This window comes from Martes martes, assembly GCF_963455335.1.
Source record: "Martes martes genome assembly, chromosome: 6".
In the NCBI taxonomy this organism is placed as follows: domain Eukaryota; kingdom Metazoa; phylum Chordata; class Mammalia; order Carnivora; family Mustelidae; genus Martes; species Martes martes.
The window spans coordinates 59,513,882-59,538,908 of NC_137893.1; the positions used below are offsets into that span (position 1 = coordinate 59,513,882).

Genomic DNA, 25,027 nt, shown 5'->3' on the forward strand with positions numbered 1-25,027 from the left:
TATGGCTGATATCAGAGAAATTACTGCCTATGTTCTCTTCTAGGATTTTTATGACTTCAGGGCTCACATTAGGTCTTTAATCAATCCATTTTGAGTTTATCTTTTGTGTGAGGTGTGAGAAAGGGGTCCAATTTCATTCTTTTGCATGTTGCTATCCAGTTTTCCCAGCACTGTTTGTTGAAGAGACTGTCTTGTCCATTGCATATTCTTGCCTCCTTTGTCAAAGATTAATTGACCATATAATCACGGGTTTATTTCTGGGCTCTCTATTCTGTTCTCTTGATCTATGCATCTGTTTTTTGTGCCAGTACCATACTGTTTTGATTACTGTAGCTTTGTAGTAGATCTTGAAATCTGGAATTGTTATACCTCCAGTTTTGTTCTTCTTTTTTCAAGATTGCTTTGGCTGTTTGTGATTCTGTCAAATTTTAGGATTATTTGTTCTTGTTTTATGAAAAATGCTATTGGCTTTATGATGAGGATTGCATTAAATCTGTGATCACTTTGGGTAATATGGACATTTTAACATTATCTGTTCTTCCAGTCCATGAGCATGGAATATCTTTCCATTTGTTTGTGTTGTTTTCACTTTCTTTCATCAGTAGTTGATAGTTTTCAGAGAATAGGGCTTTACCTCCTTGGTTAAGTTTATTCTTAAATATACTTTTATTTTTTGTGCAAGAAATCAGACAAAAAAAGAAATAAAAGGTATACAAATTGCTAAGAAAGAAGTAAAACTGCACTATTTTCAGATGACATGATACTATATATAGAAAACCCTAAAGACTCCACCAAAAAACTACTGGATCTGATAAACGAATTCTGTGAAGTGGCAGCACACTAAATCAATATATAGAAATTTGTTGCCTTTCTTTTTTTTTTTTTTTAAAGATTTTTTTTATTTGACAGACAGAGATCACAAGTAGGCAGAGAGGCAGGCAGAGAGAGAGAGGAGGAAGCAGGCTCCCTGCCAAGCAGAGAGCCTGATGCGGGGCTTGATCCCAGGACCCTGAGATCATGACCTGAGCCGAAGGCAGAGGCTTAACCCACTGAGCCACCCAGGTGCCCCAATTTGTTGCATTTCTATACACTAATAATGAAGAGGTAGAAAGAGAAATTAAGAAAACAGTCCCATTTAAAATTGCACCAAAAATAGTAAGATTTTTAATCATACAAAACATCTAATTCTTCTTGCCCTTTTTAAAAAACAAGGCAACATATACCATTCTGACAGAGAAATAATAATTGTGGAGATGGGGTTACCATATTTCCACAGGTCTCCTTGGTGAAATTGTGGTATTATGAACCAAAGGGCACACCTCCACTGGCTTTTAGTGAAAGAGCTATCCTTGCTTTGGGGAGGGTGATTGCATAATTTGACTTAAAATGCTTAATTTAAAATTTTTTTTCATTATAAGAACATAGGAAGCTTGATAACAGAAAATATCTTTTGCTGGAAAATTATATAAATTTAAAGACTTAAATAAATATTTTTGGTTTGGATATGAAATGATGGACCACTTGTAGAAATTGATTATTTTGACAACTAATTTTTCTACCATTTACTCATTTTAGGAAAATTAAAATTTTCATTGAATTTATTTTATTTTCTGTAAAAATTTGTAGCCAGTTCAATGGGAGCATTGGTTTTTAGCTGCTGTTATTTTCTGTTTCTTTGACCGGTTAGTTTTAAAGTATGGATGATAAACGTTTTCGCTCACTTAAAGTTCAATGCTATTTATTCTTCATTCCTTTTAATCTGTTTCTGCAATAAAGGCCAGATTAGAGGAAGTAGTGTGGAGAGTGGGAAATAATTGACTTGAAGTTTGAAGACCTAAACAATAGCCCCAAGCCATCATAATGACCTGTTAGCTCCATAAGGAAATCTTTTGATTTCTCTGGTTTTCACCCTTTCCTTCTGTTAGTTGACTGATGGATTGAATAATTTCTGAAATGTTTCACAGTACTTATTACTCCGTGTGTGATTTAGAATAGATTCAAAAATTAATGATGATAGAAGTGGATAGTTATATACCTGCTCCTAAAACAAGTTAGATATGACTTATTTGATGTCAAATCTGTGGTCAAGAAAACAAATCTCAGTTACAACTGTGATCTTGGAAAATATAACATGTGCTTAGGAACACATGTGGGGAGAAGTTTGCATAGCCAATACCAGATGATCACAGCCCAGATGCAGAGTAAGGACTAGAGAGCACTATTGATACTGAATCATCAAAGAAAGATTAAATTATGTTCAGGAGACTCTAATTAACTCGAGGAGAAGCCTAATGTATTTTGGAAAATAATCTCTAGCAGATGTTAAAACAAAAATCATTTTCTCTGTAGTTTTTACCTAACCATAAGGTTGTATTAACGAGAACACCTTATTCCTTAAGCAACTCTGTGAACTAGCATTTCACCACGCTAAAAGCATATACAGTTAGAGAAAAACTGGAATGATACACCAGTCAAGTGTATTTATTTCTCAAACTAACATTGAGAACTGTGTAGTTTTGTGTATTAGCAGAGTTTTCTTTGAAGACTTACTCAATATCTATTCCTCACTAAACCTTTCCTAATTCTCTTGATAAAATTAACCATTCCCTCTTTTGTGGTCTCCCTGTACTATATTTATATTTATGTCAAAGCACCGAAAACACTTTGACAATGAATTTTTCTACCATTTACTCATTTTAGGAAAATTAAAATTTTCATTGAATTTATTTTATTTTCTGTAAAAATTGTTTGTTCATGAATATCACCCTATTAGGCTCTGAAGTCTTAAATGGAGAGCTTACCTCTCCCTTTCTGTATTTTGTTAACTTAGTCCATTTTCTGGTGCATAGTAGGCATTGATAAATGCCTAAAAGTGTCATAAAATGGTGACAAAAAAATCTAGTTAAGGAGACTTAAGTTATATCCCTAAGTCACATGCACCTACTTTTTTGGTTGTTTTTAGTAATATTAATTTACACAATGTTTTATTTTGTGTCTTGTCTGTGCTCCAGCTCCAGCTACCTGCTGAGAAGCAGCAAAGACCACAGGTAGCTCTGGGATCATGTTCACAAGCAGTTTCTAGAACCAGAACCCTAAGCAAAAAGACAAAATAGGTGAATTTGATTCAGTTTGCCCCAACTTCCTCCTGTGGAAACTCCCTTTTCCCACACACATTTTGTGACTTTTCAGAGCCTCTGCCTTGTCCCAGTAATTAATTGTTCCATGTCCCCCAAATTACTACCTTTTCCTTTTCCTATTTGTATCTCTTTAATCCTTTTTCTTCTTCTTTCCACTTCAAACCCAGCCCCAACCTTCACTTTGATTTACAAACTGCTTCCAAAGATCTAAGCTTATAATCATCACACCAATCAAAGTGTGTGCGTGTGTGTGTGTGTATCTGTGTGTGTGTGTGTGTGTCTGTGTGTCAGTATATTGTCATCATGTGTGCCTGCCTTCTCTACCACCTCCCAGCCACCTCTTAACCTTTCCACACCAGACACTCTGAAGTGGAACAAGGGGCCCATTTAGAGCCTTTTTTTTTTTTCTTTTTTGGGTGGGGAGAAGATGCCTCTCTTCAAAAAACTGGTGGAATTAATAAAATGTATCATGAGCATGCATTTCTCTTTAAGTACCCTTCTCCCATCTTTACCTACTTTGGAATTTCTTTTACTACTATTGAATATAAATATCTCTTCTCTAGTGTGTGAAGAGCAGTGTTCTTTCTTTTAAACGTGTCATATTTAAACGCTTCTTTTAAATGAGAAACAGAAGGACCATATCTTGTTTCCAGTCCTATTTGCCATTTTTCATAGAGTTGATGCAAATAATAATTATTTTTAATAGTGACAACTCTCATCTAAAATGCAACTGGTTTATCTTATCAGCTCTTCTAAAATTATGATCTAGTGTGCATTTATTTAACCTTAGGGGAAAAAAAAAGAATGATGGAAGGTACTTATATTTGCACAAGAAGTTTGCCAATGAAGCTTTAACGTTTTGTGAGATTCATCAGAAAGTCATATTAAACTGTTAAGTCCTAACTTGTCTTAAAATAATTTGGAAGAATAGAGATTTGAAATAATAAAAAATCCTACCAGTAATGGATATTTTAAAACCTATCTTATCTATCTATCTGTCTACCTATCATCTATCTATCTATCTATCTCATCTATCTATCATTTACTATCACAGCTCAGTGTGTTCCTTGCTTGGCTTAGTGACAATACCTTATAAGCATCCAATAATAAATATCTAATGCCAAGATTTTTTAAGAGTAGAAGGGTTGAGAAACCACTGAGACAGAAACAGTAATAATCAAATTTTCCAAGTATTTTTTACTGTTGGAGATGGGGGAATTGGAAAATATTTTTGAGGAACTCTCCTGTAAGCCTATAGGTGACGGGAAAATCAGTCTGTACTTTGTAAAATGAAAGATAATTTTCACCTCCTATTTAGGAATGAATTTTAAATGATGTGGGGATATTTAACAAGATCCATTAACACTGTTTCCTGAATTAAAATAGTTCATTTTAGGGGCAGCTGGGTGGCTCAGTGGGTTAAAGCCTCGGCTCAGGTCATGATCCCAGGTTCTTGGGATGGAGCCCCACATCGGGCTCTCTGCTCAGCAGGGAGCCTGCTTCCCTTCCTCTCTCTCTGCCTGCCTCTCTGCCTACTTGTGATCTCTGTCCCTCAAATGAATAAATAAAATCTTTTTAAAAAATAGTTAGTTTTATTAAATATCAAAGTTTCATTGCTTGATGATTTCTTATGAATCTAATAACCTAAAAGCAAAGTTAAAGAAATGAAAATCTCTCCTCTTTTGTTCCATTGTTTAAGAGTATATACTGTGTGAAGTCTTGATTTCCAGGGAACATAAACATAAGTTGTCACACTACATTCTCAAGAGCTATTTGAGGAAAGATTTGTCTTATATTTTGATAAGGAAACAGGCCCCAAAACTCATTTAAAATTAATGCAAAAATCATTTTCTGAGATGGTTATCTTCAGGTCTTCATGGTAATAGTAATAACTGCCTCCCTTGTGGAGGCCATTACTGATTCTAATTTGCAACAAAATTATTTGTGTACAGTCACCAAAGTTGGTGTCATATCTTTCATGTTAATATCGCCCAGGTCTTTGCCTTAAAATCACACTAATTACCTGGAAGTTTCTGTAAGGTAAAAGTGTAATATCCCTGCCACTGGTTTTTTTTTTCTCCAAGGGAAAGCCAAACATTGAAGAGATCATGAATTGTAAGGCATAGTCAAAGAAATTTCGATCTTCTTATTGAGGGAAAAGAGGGATCTTCTCTAATCTCAATCTCCAGATATTTGTGCATGTCATGAGATAAGTGTTTCCTATTTCTAGTAGCCATAGTCCTGGAAAGTTAAGCCTGGAAAAGCAGATTCAGAACTGGGAACATTGCCCTGTCACAGCTTGTCTGAGGGATACTCTTGTGCTCTGTTTTGCCTGTGGAAGCTGTTGGCAAGAATGAGGATTTCTGGGATTGGGAATGTTTGGATACCTATCTATAGTTTGCAACTCAGTTGGAAGGAGTGGGTGCCTGTGCTGGCCTCCTGGGGGCTATGTTCTCCTTTTCCTTACTTACCTCTTAAGTTTAGTGACTATGGGATTGTCAATCATATGTAGTCACTGAATACTGCAAGTTATTGTTCCCTGGAAATAGCTGTATCTATAGATTCTTGGCCCATTTATGTCATAGGTGAATGTTGTTCGGAGTGCAAAATAGTTCAGTGATTTATTAACTTTTTTTTTTTTTTTTTTTGTCCAGAGGGATGCCATGCTTTACTTTAGAGTTGGTCATATTGCCAAAGTATAGTTTTTGTGTGTGTGTGTGTTTTTAAAGCACTTTAGCTTGTTTGTTTGTTTGTTTTTTCTTTAAAAAGGTGTTATTTGGGGGCGCCTGGGTGGCTCAGTGAGTTAAGCCTCTGCCTTCAGCTCCTGTCATGATCTCAGGATCCTGGGATCGAGCCCCACATCGGGCTCTCTGCTCAGCGGGGAGCCTGCTTCCCCATCCCCATCTCTCTCTCTGCCTGCTGCTCTGGCTACTTGTGATCTCTGTCTGTCAAATAAATAAATAAAATCTAAACAAAATAAAGGTGTTATTTGGTTTGTTAAATATATATATATATATAGTTAATTATCTTATAGAATATATGTCTTTTTCTTTCAGTATTTAATCAATCATGCTCTTTGGCTTTGATGAAGCTTTCAGTTTGGAGAACAGTAGAGCTTGTCAAGTGTCATTTTCAGTACCAGCAAATGGTTGATTTGAGGCAAGAAGAACATAGTTTTAAAAAGAAAATAAATCTAGCATTTGCTTAATAATTTGCCCTTTGCAGCAACGGAATCTTATCTGACCACCCACATTCATCTGGCTGCTGACGAGGTTCTTGCTTCAATTGCGGAAGCTATTTTTGTACCTTTTGTGTCTTTTGAGGAACCAAGTGGGCCTACTTGCTTATAATGATTCACATCTCAAAGTGCACAGGGGGACCGGAAGTGCTACTGTGGTGGTGTGGAAAGGGGGGAAGTTAAAACAAACTACTTCCTTTGAGCACTTTGAATGCTCTCATGAAGTGGGACTAGATTAAGGCACATTTTGCCATGTCTTGAATCTTTAGTCCTTCCTATGAGACTCTAACTTGTCTGGAAGAAAAAGCAATATTAAAAAAAAAAAAAAGGAACAAATATACAATAACCATCTAAGAATAGTATAATAATATTTTTACATGGGCCGTTTGTACGGGGAGGTAAACTGTTTTAAGACGGTTGATTGATTGATCTACTTGGATTAAGTAGTTTGACTGACTTTCCATGCATTTCTTTGGATTAAAGTTGGGTAAATATTAATTCTAAGTATGAGAAAGTCCCTTCCTTTATTTCTTGTTAAGTCTCAGGATTTTAGTTTGGTTGGTTTTGGCTTCCTATTTCAGAAATTAATTTTAGCCCAGAACATAACATTGCTGAAATAAACTATAGAAAAGAATTTGCGACGAGGTTATCTGAGACTTCATCCTTTGGAGTTTATTTGCTGATATACCACAATAAGTTTTATAAGACTCTCAGCTTGAAGGCGGGACTGTGTCATGCACAGCCAAGGCATAATTTCTAGTTCCAATATGTTAAGATATAACCTTACCATTATTTTCCTAATTGCCCCCACTTTTGCTGGTATAGCCAATTCTCTTTTGAATACAAGTACTTGTTCAAAAGATTTTAACTATGTTAAAAGAGAGGAAATTTTTTTCTTCAGAAAAAAAAATGTCTTCTTGAGAGATCCTCTTCCAAATTTTCTTTCCTCAAAGAAAGCAGTTTCTGTGAATGAAGAAAGCATGCCTCTTAAATTGACTACAAGTGCCATCATTTAAAAAATAGTCTTGTTCATTTTTTAGATTCCCCGAAGTTGTGCATGAGTTCCTGTGGGGAGAGTCGGCCTCGTGGAAGGCATCGATGGTTGTGATGCCGTCTTTTGATGTGTGGATAACAGGTTAATAACTACAATTTATTACTTTATTCTAATTGTTTTTATATTTAACTTGAAAAGCAATTTTGGCCTGCCATGTACCCATATGTAAACCAACTTCATCATTAAATCAGGGAGGAAACAATGTATATGCCCTCTCCAGAAAAAAGGGTTGTGAAGGTTTTTTTTTTTTTTTTTTTGCAAACCAGTTGCAATGATAATTCCCTTAGTTGAGATAATCTCATTTAAGAGAATTTCTTTCTGGCAAGGTTTATTTTCATGTAAAATTCTACTTAGTAAATCCTAATTATTTTGGCTCTGCAATGGGGGAAACAAAATCACAATTGTAAAAAAGCAAACAAACAAACAAACAAAAAAACCCTGCAAAAAACGTTTAGAACAAGATATTGAAAGAAGCAGCCTGCAGTCAAAATAAGCCATAAATACCTTGACTAAATATGCAAACTATACAAACATCTGCAATCATGCCCTCAGTGTAGCCAGTGTGGAAAAATACACAGTTTAGTTTTCCATTAGGTTTTAAATATCAAATTTGATTTTAACATATGTCAAATTAGAGGGCAATCATCAAAATAGTTTTACTTTTTTCTAAAAGTTCTCTCAATTGGCAGGGTTTTATATTAATATACAGTATCCTCCTCATATTGGCAACTTGGCTTATTTTAGGGAGAACTAAGGTTGTTATGGGGATTTTTACTAATAAAAGAAGCATTTATAATGAATTTGGCTCTCAGAACGGTGCCTTTTTTTTAATCATCCTGTGGAAATAAGTCTGTATTCAGCTGGGTTCTGGCAATGGTCACAGTTTTTTTGTAGGTCCTTTTCCCCCTTATCCAGTACTCCTATGTGGTATTGATTTGTGAGAGCATCATTGTGCCCTGAGATGCTCATGTATTTCTTAAAATATTTGGTAATTGATCTCTGGCATTTTAAAAGCAAATATATGGAAACGGCCTCCAAAGTTTTATTCAGTAATTGCTATTTTAAGATGTGCATATTTGTTTACAAGTATAATACCCCCCTAATTCTCAAAAAAAGGCCAAATGACCACTTTGATTTTTAAAAATGTTTAATACTAAAATTTTGGAGGTAGAGAGGTAGTGTCTGTTGCCAGTCATTTTATGCCATTATTATTTAGGATGTTATTATGTGATGCACACTTGACTTTTGCCACCACGCAAGTAATGATTAATTTCCTGAGGTAAAGATTTTTTCTAAGATAGTGTTTTTCTAAGCAAAAGATCCCAGATTGACAACTCTGGATACTGTAAGCCTTTATTCATCTGCAGAGCAAGCCTGCCTTCCTGCCAATCCCACCCAGCTGTTATCCTGAAGAGACCTCTGTTGAGGTCTATACGGGAGGCTGTTTCTGTGCCTTTCCTTTCAAGGCCTGTCTGAGGAAATTATTTAACTGGGTGCCAAATTTATTTGAGTGGGACTGTGAAGAGTGGCCAAGGGAGAGGGCACACTTTTAGAAAAATGGCAACTCTTCCATGTAATAGCCAGGCAGGGGATAATATCTTTTTCAACACTGTCCCCCTCTGAAAAAGGTGCCTAAGCTGCCAGGCAGTGCCCGTCTTTACCGCCTGAAGGGTTTCTACCGGCTGGAGCACCATCCACAGGAAACCCCAGAGTCATATCCTCCAACGAAATATCTCACTCCTTTCGTAGAGCTCAAAGACATTGGGAAAATTTCAAATGTGAATGCGAAATTGTGTTTGGAATATCTCTCCTTTGTTGGCAATGGGTGCCAAAAAGGACTCTGCGTGGGTTTGCTTACCATAAAAAGAAATCTCACAGAATGAAATAACCGGCTGGGTTTTTTTTTTTTCCCCCATATGAGGATTACTCTAATATTCCATTTTTTGCACATATCAATTGATTGGGAAAACTGGAAATTTAACTTTCAACATACATTTAGGAATATAAAAAAAGACATAGCTTCGGAATAGAGAAGTGATATAGCTGTAATTAACCACATAACTATGGATTTCATAGTGCCAGATAGATGTCTATTGAGAAAATGTAAGTAAAGCTGCAGGTACATACGAGGGCACTTTTGATGGGTTGTAATAATATTATTACCATTTCCCTATTAATAAGCATTTTCATACATTTAAACAATAAAACATAGGCTCAGGAATTTACCATTGTTGGTAGTTAGATTGCTCAGTGAAAGTAACACCTAATAAAAAAAGATGAATGTCATCATCTCATCTTGCATTCAGCTTTGAAAGCCTTGAGATTAAAAGTGAGTTCTTCCCTGGATTGGAAGTTGAGGGGAGCAGCAAAGAGACTTTGGAACATTCCCAAATCCTGTTTGGTTTTAACAAGACAAATATGCTATGCCCAGTAATAGATCTATGGTACACACAATTTACATGGCAAATTCCTTCCCATATCCAAGATGAAACAACTGTAGACAAGAGATTAATAAAAAGAGTCACATTTTTAATGGTTTAAGAATATGATCAGTATATTCCTCTAAGGACCCATTACTCATATTTTCTCCCTTCTATTTGTCTCCATATGCCTCAGAAACTGCAAGAAGGAAACTGATTTTATGGATAGCAGTTATTTGAAGCCTCTCCAAGGCTGGTGTTGAAGAGAAATGCTATATTCTCAGCTATGTTTAAAATCTAATGTAAAAGGTACATGTGAAATAGGAGTAGTTTCCAATTCCCTCGTGATATTCTTAAGCTTTTCACTGCAGTGAAAAATGAGATGTTGAATTTTAGAGGAAGGTAGACCAGAGGGATCCCCAGTCCTGCTGAGACCTCTAGCTCAGACACAGACAGAAGCTCTTCCTGTATGACCTGGAGTAGGGAACGTGGTTCAGACGATCATCCAGTTTCGAGACAACATGGTTGGACATTTTAGGTAGGCTTGTCTTTAGAAATTTGAAAGGGAGTGGTCTCCCTGACAGAAGCTATTTGCATAACTGTATTGTACTGTCAATGTATTTTTTGACTGGGATCAAAGTTTTGAATTTTAAAATTTTCTGGATAATAAATGCTATTGGAATACAGGATGGTCCCATGTGATATCAGCAAAATTGATTTTTTAAATAAAATGGTAGATTTGACTTTTCCTGATTAGGCTCTTTTCCTAAAATTTAAGTTCCACAATTAACGAAACTTTCTAGGTAATTTTTATTCTGACCATGAAAATACCGGCTTTTGAATCTTTGGTATGTCACTTTTCTTCATCTTCTGGTTCATTCTTTAATAGCAAAATAGTACTGCCTTTGCATGATTTTAATTTGTGCATCTCTTTTTTTATATGTTCTTAGTGAATAAGAATTGTGTATGTGTTGTTTAGGGTATAACAGTTTTAATTTATTACTGTATACCACAGAAATTAAATCTGTGTGATTTATAAAGATATTACCTCATTACTAAATAAAATGTTTTGCTTTATTTAATTGTTAAATGTATTATTCCAATCCTATTTTTCCAAAAAATTTTATGTAATTGCTTAATTTGAAGTCAGTGTTTTAAAACAAAATTTTATATTATTCTGGGTAAACCAATGAATGGGAAGTGACCATATGCCTAATTTTCACTTGTGAGCTTCTTACTTTCCTTAAGAAGGAGTGCTTTTCAAAGCACTTCAATTGTCTGTTGTGATAACTTCTCATGTTCTCACAAGAAGCTGTCCTCATAATACTGTTCTTAATACTTGATATTTTGACAATATATACTTTGTACAATTTACTGATTTTGAACATTATTTAAATTATGGATTTGTGTGATTTCTAGGAAGTGGCATTTTGAGGCCACTTTCTATAGTACAACCATGCAAAACTCACATATTCTCCCAGGACTATGAACAATATAAGGACTGGAAATATTGAAATCCAAGGAACAATATTTAGGAGAAAGTATTATTGGAGATGTATTATTTTAAGTTACGATAAAACTTACTAGCCTAGGTGGATGGGAGAGGCGAGACCTTGTAGGCTTGGAGGTGAGCCAAACCTGGGTTTGACTCTGGTTCTGACAGTCAGCTTCCCTAAGGAGACTGATCCTCCCTAAGGATCGTGATTCTGTCAAATAGGTATAATAACACTTATCACATAGGGTTGTCATGAAGAGCCAATAAGGTAACACATATGAAGCTCTGTAGCAGTATCTGGCATGTGGTAAATGCCATATCATTATCCTTGATATTATTTATTAATGATAAGCATTATCATTGTTATTACTAGCAAAAGAGCTGCATATACAGGTCAAAGTCATGTAAAATATTACATATGAAAAGTAACTTAGAAATTACTGAGTTCAAGCTTTGCCTCCTAGTTAAGGAAAGGCTCACAAATGTATCTGTTTAGTTGAAAATACACTGTGCTTTCCATTTAGAGGGTACTATTCACCATTAAAAGTCTGATGGTGGATGTGTTTACATAAACCTTAAATATTTAGTTGGAGAAAAAATTCATTCAATTTGGGTTCCACATTGCATATTCTTGTTAGCACCGTTGCTCTGACTGAAGTAAATTTGCATTGCAGTATTATAGGGCCATTACTTCTCTTTCAGTTTTTGTCTTATTACCTATAAAAGTATGCAGAAGATCGGTGTGGAGGAAAAATTCAATCCAATAGTAAAACTTTGCAGCAAACCGAAGTTGATATGCATATTGTTTAGTTTTTCCATCTACTGCTTTACAAATCTCTGGCTCTCTTAGCAGAAGGAACTTTTGATTACAGATGTCTTGTTACAAATATCTGGGGGCTACTTATTCCTCACCCAAAAGACTTATTGTTCCTTCGACTCAGGTCATGATCTGAGGGTTGTGAGATCAAGCCCAGAGTTGGGCTTGTGCTGAGCAGGGCATGTGCTTGAGATTCTCTCTGTCCCTCTGCCCCTCCCCCGTCCCCCTGCTTATGCTCTCTCTCTCTCCCTAAAAAAAAAAAAAAAAAAAGAAAAGAAAGATAAACAAAAAGAAAAATTACCAAAAATCGTAAGGTAAAAAGTAGTGAAAGATATGGAAGGGGCATATGCCCCTTCTTCTGACTCCCTGATTCTACTTTGGCCATTTAATTTAACTAGAGTTAAAAGTCATTTGGCATCCCTGTAGATTACATGTTTCTCTTAAATGCATCCTAGGGTGCAGTGAGTTTTTTGTTGTTGTTTTTAACATTCAATATTACTGTCTTCTGGATGAGTTCCTATATGGGTACTTATTGCCGTACTTTATTTTTTTAAATGGCTGATGACGGAGTCATATTTTTTTTTTTAAAGATTTTATTTATTTATTTGACAGACAGAGATCACAAGTAGGTAGAGAGGCAGGCAGAGAGAGAGGGGAAAGCAGGCTTCCCGCCAAGCAGAGAGCCCGATGCGGGGCTCGATCCCAGGACCCTGAGATCATGACCTGAGCTGAAGGCAGAGGCTTAACCCACTGAGCCATCCAGGCGCCCCTGATGGAGTCATATTTTAATTTAAGCTGTCCTTGAATGCATGTCTTTGTGCACTTGTGCAGGTACCTCTGTAAGGATAAATTTCCAACAATGGAATTTCTGGGCCAAAGACTATGTGCTTTCTTACTTTGATTAGCACTGCCACACTGCCTATCAGGGAAGCATCTCAGTTTTCATCATAATTGAAAGGGTTGAACACTGAAATTCTCAGAATCCTCTGGGTATGACAATGGCCATTCACTTATGGAAGATGACTATTCACTTAAAATCTAATTATTTCTAAGTTGTTAAGTTTCCCTGAGCCATTCACAGCCATCTGGAGAATTCCTTGATTTTTTGTGCTATAAACTTAAATGTGCAAACCTGTAGGTTCAATAAAAACCCTCCACTATTCTCAACTTTTAATATTTAAGGAATTAGGGGCACGTGGGTGGCTCAGTCAGTTAAGTGCCTGACTTCAGCTCAGGTCATTATCTCAGAATCCTGGGATCCTGCCCCGTGTGGGGCTCTTTGCTTAGTGGGGAGTCTACTTGTCCCTCTTCCTCTGCCTCTCCGCACCCCCATTTATGCTGTCTTCCTCTCAAATAAATAAATAAATAAAATTGTTAAAACATATTTAACTAATTAGAACCAGGCTACTTGTGTCAAAAAACTAAGAAGTTTTGATATAATAATCTTATATATTAGAAAATGCTACTAAATTTTTAATAATTTTTCCCTCTCAGTTGTTTTTGGACACAGGGTTAATACAAAGTTTACTGCTTTAGCAGAGTATATTCAGAGCAGTCACTGGTTAATCTTTTTTTTCTTTAGGGCACATTACATTAAACTGACCTTTATATACAGCAATGTTGTGGTTTCATGGAACAATTTTTCCTAACTGCGTTTATTTTCTACCCAGGAAGCGTCAAGACAATCATGTCCATGAGAATGCTAAACCGTTCAGGTAATCATAACATTTTCAAACTATCCCAAAAATGTGTTTTGTTTTTCTATTTTTATGAAGATATTATAATTGTTTACTTTCCTGTTTATCCTAAGTTCTGGGACAATCTTTAATTCTTATAGCCTTAGCTAGCTCTGCTGATCACCGGTTTTAATCTATAAATATATCTGTATTGTATGTTAATATAAATATAGATATATGTAAAATATATGATATATTTAAATATTTGAAATATATTTTGCATGTATTTGTTTTATTATACATATATTAATCTGTAAAATGTCCATATAGAGAAATATGTAGTACACTTAAGTATGCAACTTATACAACTTGGTCAGAAATAGCTCTAAATTTATTTTAATGAAGGCTTTAAAAAATGTTATGATTACATAAATGATGTCGATCAAAAGCTTTCTTTTAAATACTTTTCTAACTGAAACTAAGGAGTGTATAAAAGGATGACCAAAATTAAAGCATTGAAGAAATTTATGCTTATGACTTAATGCCATGTTTGAAATTAATATCTTTTAATTGTGGAACTAATGTAACAGCTATAAAAAGTATTCCTTGGGGCGCCTGGGTGGCTCAGTGGCTTAAAGCCTCTGCCTTCGGCTCAGGTCATGATTCCAGGGTCCTGAGATCGAGCCCCACATTGGGCTCTATGCTCAGTGGGGACCCTACTTCCTCCTCTCTCTCTGCCTGCCTCTCTGCCTGCTTGTGATCTCTGTCTGTCAAATAAATAAAATCTTTAAAAAAAAAAAAAAAAGAAAGAAAAAAATTTCCTCTTTAAAAAAAAAAAAAAGTATTCCTTGGAAGGGTGCCTGGGTGGCAGAGTCTGTTGAGCCTCTGACTCTTGGTTTTATCTCAGATTGCCATCTCAGGGTGCTGAGATCAAGTCTCACTGCTCTCATGTGGCGTCTGCTTCATATTCTCTCTCCCTTTCCATCCGCCCCTCCTGTTCATGCTCTCTCTGTCCCTAAAGTAAATAAATAAAATCTTTTTTTTTTTTTTAAGTATTCCTTAGAGTAAAAATCATTTTCAATTTATCCAATGTCAGCCTGGCTATTTGGGATTGGTTCTGGTTTCTAACTAGATAACTGTTATGACGATCTCTTTGTGTTTCTTTTTCTTTCAGATCATTTTATCTTAGTGAAACTGGCAGTTGAACTTTGCTGTAGTTGATGGGCAAAATTTCTCCCAGGCTCTTCATCCCAATTTCATGCTAGTTGAAAATATTCAAATGCCATAAGAAATCTTTATAGATTTGCACTTAGCTTTTGGATGGACATTTCTGCAATGGAGAGAACTGTGTTATAGCCCTGGTCCAAGGAAATTACCATCGAATGCCCATAAGACTACGGGGTGGGTGTGGAAGTTTCCAAAGAGAAGGAGCACTCAGCAAGTCTGCAGACACCCTGCAACATGGAAGTAAACAGGCTCTGAAAAGCACAGCTTGGAAGACACTGCATGAGTCTGCATGGCTTTCAAGTGAACTAGCACTGAAGACCTTGTAACAAAATGGACACCGGGGACACAGCTCTAGGACAAAAAGCTACCTCAAGGTCTGGAGAAACTGATAAGGCTTCAGGTAGATGGAGACAGGAACAATCAGCTGTTATTAAGATGAGCACTTTTGGCAGTCAAGAAGGACAACGGCAACCACAAATAGATCCTGAGCAAATCGGAGACACAGCATCAGCACAACTTTTTGGTTCTGGGAAACTGGCCTCACCTAGCGACGTGGCACAGCAGGTCACAGAGAAGCAATACCCACCGCACCGTCCAAGTCCTTACTCATGCCAACATTCACTCTCTTTCCCTCAGCACTCATTGCCACAGGGGGTCATGCACAGCAACAAGCCACATCAGAGCCTCGAAGGCCCTCCGTGGCTTTTCCCTGGCCCTTTGCCATCTGTTGCCTCCGAGGACTTATTTTCTTTTCCTATACATGGCCACGGTGGTGGTTACCCTAGAAAAAAGATTTCAAGTCTGAACCCTGCTTATAGCCAATACTCTCAGAAAAGTATCGAACAGTCAGAAGATGCTCACAAGAAAGAGCACAAACCCAAAAAGCCCGGCAAATACATTTGCCCCTACTGCAGCAGGGCGTGTGCCAAACCAAGTGTACTGAAAAAACATATCAGGTCCCATACTGGTGAGCGGCCATATCCATGTATACCTTGTGGTTTCTCGTTCAAGACAAAGAGCAATTTGTATAAGCACAGGAAGTCACATGCCCATGCAATTAAGGCAGGATTAGTCCCTTTCACAGAATCAGCTGTATCTAAATTGGACCTAGAGGCTGGTTTTATTGATGTAGAAGCAGAAATACATTCAGACGGTGAGCAGAGTACAGACACGGATGAGGAGAGCTCTTTATTTGTTGAGGCTTCTGAGAAGATGAGTCCTGGCCCACCGATCCCACTGGATATTGCCAGCAGAGGGGGCTATCATGGGTCACTGGAAGAATCACTGGGAGGGCCAATGAAAGTGCCCATTTTGATTATCCCCAAAAGTGGGATTCCTTTACCTAGTGAAAGCTCTCAGTATATAGGCTCTGATATGCTACCAAACCCGTCTCTAAATACTAAGCCTGATGATTCTCACACAGTGAAACAGAAACTTGCACTAAGACTGTCAGAGAAAAAAGGACAAGATTCTGAGCCATCTCTTAACCTTCTGAGCCCGCACAGTAAAGGAAGTACTGACTCCGGTTACTTTTCTCGCTCAGAAAGTGCAGAGCAGCAAATAAGCCCTCCAAACACAAATGCAAAGTCTTATGAAGAAATCATCTTTGGAAAATACTGTCGGCTTAGTCCCAGAAATACACTCAGTGTTACAACTGCAAGTCAGGAGCGTGCCACAATGGGGAGAAAGGGCATGATGGAGTCATTACCTCACGTAAACACCAGGTTAGACGTCAAGATGTTTGAAGATCCTGTCTCACAGCTGATCCCAAGCAAGGGAGAAATCGACCCCAGTCAAACCAGCATGCTGAAATCCACGAAATTCAACAGCGAATCCAGGCAATCCCAGACTATGCCATCATCTATCAGGAATGAAGGAAAGCTGTTTCCTGCAAATTTCCAAGGCAGCAACCCAATTCTCTTAGAAGCTCCTGTGGACTCTTCACCCCTTATTAGAAGCAACTCGATGCCAACTTCTTCAGCAACTAATCTAAGTATTCCTCCTTCTTTGAGAGGAAGTCACTCATTTGATGAAAGGATGTCTGGTTCCGATGATGTGTTCTATCCAGGGACGGTAGGAATACCCCCTCAGCGCATGTTAAGAAGACAAGCTGCATTTGAGCTGCCTTCGGTACAAGAGGGGCACATGGAGGCAGAACACCATGGCAGAATGTCAAAGAGTATCACAGGCTTATCCCTGAAGGAAAAGAAATTAATGTCTGGGGACCGGATGGGCTATGACTATGATGTCTGCCGGAAACCCTACAAGAAGTGGGAAGACTCTGAGACACCAAAGCAAGGCTACAGGGACATTTCCTGCTTAAGCTCTTTAAAACATGGTGGCGAATATTTTATGGATCCCTCGGTGCCATTGCAGGGCGTGCCAACCATGTTTGGAACTACATGTGAAAATAGAAAACGCCGGAAAGAGAAGAGTGTAGGAGATGAGGAGGACACCCCCATGATTTGCAGCAGCATTGTGAGCACTCCCATGGGCATGATGACTTCAGATTACGACCCCAAGTTGCAGATGCAGGAAGGACTAAGAGGTGGATTCTCCATGTCTGGACATGAGAACCCTTCTCACGGTCACTCTGAGCGCTTTGAGCACTGTCGACCCCAACTCCAATCTGGAAGCCCATCTCTTGGGTCGGAGGAGTCACCCTCAGCCACTGATTCAGACAAGATGTCAGACCTAGCGGGCAGGAAGCCTCCTGGAAATGTGATTTCTGTGATTCAGCACACAAACTCACTGAGCCGACCCAATTCATTCGAAAGGTCTGAGTCAGCTGAACTGGGGGCTAGCGCACAGGATAAAGCCTCTTCGCCTTCTGAGACCTGTGACAGTGAGATTTCTGAAGCCCCGGTGAGTCCAGAGTGGGCTCCACCGGCAGACAGTGCTGAAAGTGGGGGAAAGCCCTCCCCTTCCCAGCATGCTCAGCAGCAGTCCTACCATGCGCAGCCCAGGCTGGTGCGCCAGCATAACATTCAAGTTCCTGAGATTCGAGTGACCGAGGAGCCTGATAAACCAGAGAAGGAGAAAGACACCCAGAGTAAAGAGCCGGAAAAGCCTGTGGAGGAGTTTCAGTGGCCCCAGAGAAGCGAGACCCTTTCCCAGCTCCCAGCCGAGAAGTTGCCACCCAAAAAGAAGCGGTTGCGCCTTGCCGATATGGAGCACTCTTCAGGGGAATCCAGCTTTGAATCCACAGGCACGGGCCTCTCCCGAAGCCCCAGTCAGGAAAGCAACTTGTCCCATAGCTCCAGTTTTTCAATGTCTTTCGAAAGAGAAGAATCCATTAAGCTTGGCGCACCTCCTAAGCAAGATGAGTTTGGGAAGCATTCCGAGTTTTTGACTGTCCCTGCTGGGTCCTACTCATTGTCTGTCCCGGGTCACCACCACCAAAAGGAGATGCGGCGCTGCTCGTCCGAGCAGATGCCTTGTCCTCACCCAACTGAAGTTCCAGAAATCCGGAGCAAATCCTTTGATTATGGGAATCTGTCCCACGCCCCAGTGGCAGGGGCATCGGCCGGCACCACCTTATCTCCGTCTCGGGAGAGGAAGAAATGCTTCCTGGTGCGGCAGGCGTCCTTCAGCGGTTCTCCGGAGATCGCCCAGGGTGAGGCTGGTGCAGATCTGAGTGTGAAGCAGGAGCAGATGGAGCACCTGCACGCCGGCCTCAGGGCTGCGTGGCACCACGCCCCCACCTCTGTGCTGCCTCCTCTCCAGGCAGAGGACCCCGGGAAGCAGGTTGTCGGGCCCTGTGGCCAGCTGAGCTCAGGGCCACTCCACTTGGCCCAACAACAGATCGTGCACATGGACAGTCAGGAATCTCTGAGAAATCCCTTGATACAACCAACATCCTACATTGCGAGCAAGCACTTGTCTGAGCAGCCGCACTTATTTCCACATCAAGAGACTATTCCATTTTCTCCCATCCAGAATGCCTTGTTTCAGTTTCAATATCCCACCGTCTGTATGGTTCATTTACCAGCTCAGCAGCCTCCCTGGTGGCAGGCACATTTCCCACATGCCCTCGTGCAGCACCCTCAGAAGAGCTGTGGCAAGCCTTCTTTCCAGGCAGAAATCCATCCTGGCTATCCCTTAGAGCACATAACAGAGCACACTGGAAAGAAATCTGCTGATTATGTGCACACGAAAGAGCAGACTTACCCATGTTATTCAGGAACATCAGGGCTACACTCGAAGAACATTCTTCCAAAGTTTCCATCAGACCAGAGCACCAAGTCACCTGATACTCCCTCCGAGCAGGTTCTTCAAGAAGATTTTGCCTCAGCAAATGCCGGGCCTTTACAGTCCTTGCCAGGAACAGTGGTTCCTGTTAGGATCCAGACCCACGTCCCGTCCTACGGGAGTGTCATGTACACAAGCATTTCTCAGATACTTGGGCAGAACAGTCCTGCAATTGTCATATGCAAAGTCGACGAGAATACTACCCAAAGAACACTGGTGACCAATGCGGCCATGCAAGGGATAGGATTCAACATTGCCCAGATGTTGGGGCAACATGCAGGCTTAGAAAAATACCCCATCTGGAAAGTACCTCAGACCTTACCCCTTGGCTTGGAATCCTCCATCCCCTTATGTTTGCCTTCCACGTCTGACGGTGTGGCCACGCTGGGAGGTAGCAAGCGGATGCTTTCTCCAGCCAGCAGCTTAGAACTCTTCATGGAAACAAAGCAGCAGAAAAGGGTCAAAGAAGAAAAGATGTACGGACAGATTGTCGAGGAACTCAGTGCTGTGGAGCTAACCAGCTCAGACATCAAGAAGGATATGTCCCGCCCACAGAAACCCCAGCTGGTTCGACAAGGTTGTGCTTCTGAGCCAAAGGATGGCTTGCAGTCGGGGTCATCTTCCTTCTCCTCACTGTCCCCTTCCTCATCTCAAGACCATCCATCCGCCAGCATGCCCTTGAGGGAGCCATTTCCACCCAACTCCAGGGCACCCTCTCTAGGCCAGAAGTCCAGTGGGCCTTCTGAAAGCAGAGAGTCCTCAGATGAACTTGATATTGATGAGACAGCATCTGATATGAGCATGAGCCCACAGAGCTCCTCGTTGCCTCCGGGAGACAGCCAGCTTGAGGAGCAAGGAAAGGGCCAGAAGCTGCCTGTTGGCATGCTGGTGCACATGGCCGCTGGCCCAGGCAGGAAAATGGCAAACTCGACTCTGCTTTTCACGGATGTGGCAGATTTCCAGCAGATTCTTCAGTTTCCTAGTCTGCGGACAACAACTACCGTGAGTTGGTGCTTCTTGAATTATACAAAACCCAATTACGTGCAACAGGCCACCTTCAAATCCTCGGTTTATGCTTCATGGTGCATTAGTTCCTGTAACCCGAACCCATCAGGATTGAACACCAAGACCACTCTGGCTCTTCTGAGGTCCAAGCAAAAAATCACTGCAGAAATTTATACTCTGGCTGCTATGCACAGACCCGGAACTGGCAAACTTACATCATCAAGTGCTTGGAAGCAGTTTGCTCAGGTAATGGATACCATTTCTAAAAGCCCTGTAGTGTGGATTTGCTTGCTGAGAAGAATACAGAGTGAAGGACATAAGGTCTAAAACATACAAGTGAAATGAAGGTTAGAGTTGAGGGAGCCCTCCGCGACACTGATTTCCCTTCCCTAGTAAGAGAAAAAGCCATGGACCATGAACTGGGTCTTGGGGAAGTCTCTTCTTCACCCAGGTGCCGTGAAATTCTACCACTGGGACCGATTCCTTTGGGTTCTTCTCCTTTCTGGCCTGTGTTAGTGACCCAACAGATCCAATTTTCTTTTGATATGAGGAATTGAGGGGATTATGAAGTGTGGATGTAGGACGTAGAACTTTGTGAATGTGGGAATGGACAGTGACAGGAAAGACCCGGGAGGAAGTGTGCATGTGTCAGAACTGAACTTCACAAACTCCGGAGGGCGTGCTCGCATTGACAATACTTTTTACTAGAATTTATTTTCTCTATTTTTCTCCCAAAACTCATTTTTCCAAGCGGTTATCTGATTTGTTCCTACATGAACAATTAATACCTCACACGTAAAATTACAAAAATACAAACAGGGACACTTGGAATTTTTGCCGAATTATTAATGAAACAAATAGAGTTTAAAAATCTATTTTACTTAATCTGGTTACCATTTCCCTTCAACAATTTTTGAAAATATTGTCCTTAATTGATATTGTTTTCATTGGTATTTCTGAATACAGAACATGTTTTCTGTTTTTATTAGTGTTACACAGAATAAGTGCCAACAGAGGAGTATTATTTTTTAACAAAATGTTGGATTATTCCATTAAAACTGTCATTCTTCTCCGCTTTTATCTCTAACATCCCTTATTTCATGTAAATGGGCTGCAACCCTTTAGAATGGAATTTAGGCTGATTTTCAGAGATTAGAGAAGAGCAGAATGTGTGGGTTTCTCCTCTGTCTTAGGGAAACCATTTGAAATGATTCTCTCCTTTGTCCTACAGATGAAACCTGATGCATCCTTTTTATTTGGCAGCAAACTAGAAAGGAAACTAGTTGGAAATATCTTAAAGGAAAGAGGGAAAGGAGATATTCATGGAGATAAAGATATTGGATCGAAACAAACGGAGCCAATCCGAATTAAAATCTTTGAAGGAGGGTAAGGAAACATACGTGCATGTATGAGACATTCAGTTCTAAGTCAGAGAAAATGGTCACGAATGTACACATGGAAAAAATAGTATCTACTCTGGTTGGAAGTATAAGGTGAATTCCTTCTCTATTCACATTTCTGAAGTCTGGCTGGTAATAGATACTGAGTTCATGCCCTTGCTCTCAATGGCTTACTTTCAATGATAATGTCCCTGTTCATAAGGTTTGAGCTTCTGCTTTAAATTTTCACACCTCTCATGCACTCTGAAATCAACTAAATTGGTAGACTCTTGATGTCATCTAAGCTTATGCCTTCTTTAATTTTACTTTTATAGTTATTTTTATATGTAATATTAATGGACATATTTTATTGTGTGCTTACAAAAATATAATCATGTACACTCATGTATAATTCTAAGAACTAGTTAATTTGATGGTTCATTTTATTGCTTTTATTATTATCTAAAGTCCAGACTTTGTCAGGAATTCACCAGTTTCATCAGTGTCCTGTTTCTGTCCCAGGATCCAAGCCAGGGTACCACACTGCATTTATTTGTCATGTTTTCCTGTCTCTTCTGGTTTGTGACAGTCTCTTTGTCTTTGGGAATTTCTTTTTAAATGTTGAATCCTGAGTTGTAGAAACACAAGTGATAAGGTCCCAATGACTTTGATATCTATACAGTAAAGAAAAATTACACATATGTGCAACATCTAGTTTTAAATTTCAATAGAAATGTATTTTAATTTCAGTCAGTCACATGAGAGAAAATTTAAAAATATTAAAGCATATTAACCACATTTGGGGCATTATGTTGTAACGAGCCTTATCTCTGCAATAGATCTGTAATTTACATGTTTCCATGAGCATGAATTTACTCTAGTTACATTTGGAAGACAGAATAATGTTATCTATTTGATTATAAAACATTGAATGTTTACTGATAGGAAATATCTGTTTCCCATGTAGATTCACCAGTTTAGAGATGAACTATTAAAGTTGTTTTCCTCTTAGTGTTGGCCCTTTTGGATGTCTAGTATTTTCAACATTGAAGCCAAAGTTGTATGGAGTCTTGAAACCTGTCTTGATATTTTGTTGACATCCCTCATCTTTTAACACAAATGAGAGAAATATAGATTTTATCTTTCCTCAGAGACTAAGAGGTCCCTGTGACTGAATCAACATGCTTATATTCGGCAGTCTTCATAGCTGTGCACTTGTACTAGATTAGCAGAAACCTTCTTATTACCTTAGGGGAGCCCATCTCCACCAATGAAGGACATAAGTGAAAAAGCATATGTGAATATTTTATTGCTGTGTTTTTATGATCCACAAGGACTGTGCCCTTATATTATTTCTTCCTCCTTTCATTGTCCCGTGATATGGGCTACATCCCAATCATTTCTTAATCTTTGACCCAACTTCTGCCTGGTGGTGACCAGCTGTTCATTCCAAGCAGTGTGCTACCGCCTCTTATTTTGGTGATTATTTATATTATAAAGGAATAACTTTAAAAAAGAAGTATTAGTGACCAAATTTTTAAGTGGATGTGTGCTTTATGCAATTCCTAGATTTAGTAATTTAATTAAACATAGCTTATATTTTTTTCAAAATCCATTAATTCTTGTGCTAAGTAGATTCATGGGTCTGCAGACCTTCGAAGGGTACTTTATTTGCACAAATTTTTCTAATATGCAGCTTTATTTTATACTGAATTTTACTGTTTGCAAGTTAATCAGGTAAGACATTAAAAATAAAACTATGTTACCTGAAGATAAAACGCATTTACCATCAATTGTGGTAATGGGCTACATTAAGCTTAAGGCGACCTTCTGTGATGAAAACTAGCTTTCTAGAAAATTATTTGTTTTATTCTATATTTCTTAGGTAATTTTATCTATGTAGGGCCAGAGAAGAGTGAAATTAAAAGGTGAAAGATATTTTGCAACTTGAGGTTCTTTTGTTACAAACAGCAATGTGAAATAAAATGTGAAGTTTAAGAAAGTTTTGAGAACAAGTTGAAGTTGGAAATTCTTTGTGAAAGGGGAAAGATTTAAAGGATGAAAAAACATGCAAAATTGACTATTTGGTATTTTTGATATTACTTAATTCCCACCTGGATCTTTTGGTACTGACCAAAACGTAAATAATGTTAAGATTGAATAGTATCCATAACAGAGTTAGTATTTAAATATGTGGATGGATTTTCTCTCCTAAAAATCCTTCAGTGGTTTGGACATATGAAGTTGAACTTGTATTCCTGATGACAGATGAGCTACTGGGACAAAATGGAGAAGTGCCAATGCTCTTAGAATGTAAAAAACCAAAAACCAAAACAAAAAAAACCTGTAAATGGAGTGCCTTTAAACTAAGTCTGTAGTGAATTAGGGCATTTTATATGTCAGTTTACATTTTGAAGTTATAAAAAGAGCCCCCCTTGAAAGGAATATTTTTCCAAGAATGACAGTAGACCCATAATTCTACCCTAGCTTTGATTTAAAGATAATGATATTCATTGAATTATTCAATAGAATGCTACTGTACTCTGTGATTGATCATATTTCATTGTAGTCTAGACAAAATGTGATGGTTGAGCACTGGATAGGTATCTTTCACGAATTATCACAGTGAATACTTAAGACTTGGTTAACTGATTTGATTAAACTAGATGACCTCAGACGTCCTTTCAAGCCTCTCTATTAAATTCTTCTGGAAACAAATGCAAATTTGATTGAAAAATAGAATCTCTAGTTTTTATTATGTAACAGTACTTACCAGAAGCTACTTGAAATTTGGACTCCACTTTAGTGCAAATTCATGGTCCTTGGGAAGAGCGGATCAAATCTGTAGACAACAGTTGGTGAGCTCAGCTCAGCCTGTGTAAGCTAGAAATTTTGGAGACACTCTCATGCCAGGATTGTAAAAATAGAGTAAAAACTTGCAATGAAGAATTCTATTATCAGTTATACTTATTTTAGCAAATTTAGAGGGATGTGTATGTGTGTTCTGCATGCACATCTTAGACGATGTAATGTTAACGAATGATATACGTTGATTTGAATATGTTGGTTAACTTTTTGGATATTTCTTGTGTGGAGTCTGCACTCGAATCCAAAAGTAGTAAGGCACAACTCTGCAACTGTCTGAGATTTATGGAAGCCCATTTGAACATCTATACCCCAAGTCCCTATATCTACACTTAATAGAGGGACCCAATTCCATTTTGTAGACCATAGAAAAATTATTTTGCTTTCAATGCCAAATCTATTCTTTGGTGGTTTCAGGCATTTATTGCATAAATTTCATGGGGCTTCATAGAAGTAAAGTTGA

General features: G+C 38.6%; 1 protein-coding gene across 1 annotated transcript in view; it reads left to right on the forward strand.

Annotated features, from left to right (window-relative positions):
- The window catches only part of HIVEP2 (HIVEP zinc finger 2), an 84,942-nt gene that overhangs the window by 47,905 nt on the left and 12,010 nt on the right, over nucleotides 1–25,027 (forward strand). The window contains exons 2-4 of the mRNA XM_080807261.1: nucleotides 13,832–13,876; nucleotides 15,012–20,566; nucleotides 21,552–21,706. Coding sequence (XP_080663387.1) covers nucleotides 15,395–20,566; nucleotides 21,552–21,706 — 5,327 coding nt within the window. The 5' untranslated portion in view covers nucleotides 13,832–13,876; nucleotides 15,012–15,394. The remainder of the gene's footprint in view (nucleotides 1–13,831; nucleotides 13,877–15,011; nucleotides 20,567–21,551; nucleotides 21,707–25,027) is intronic.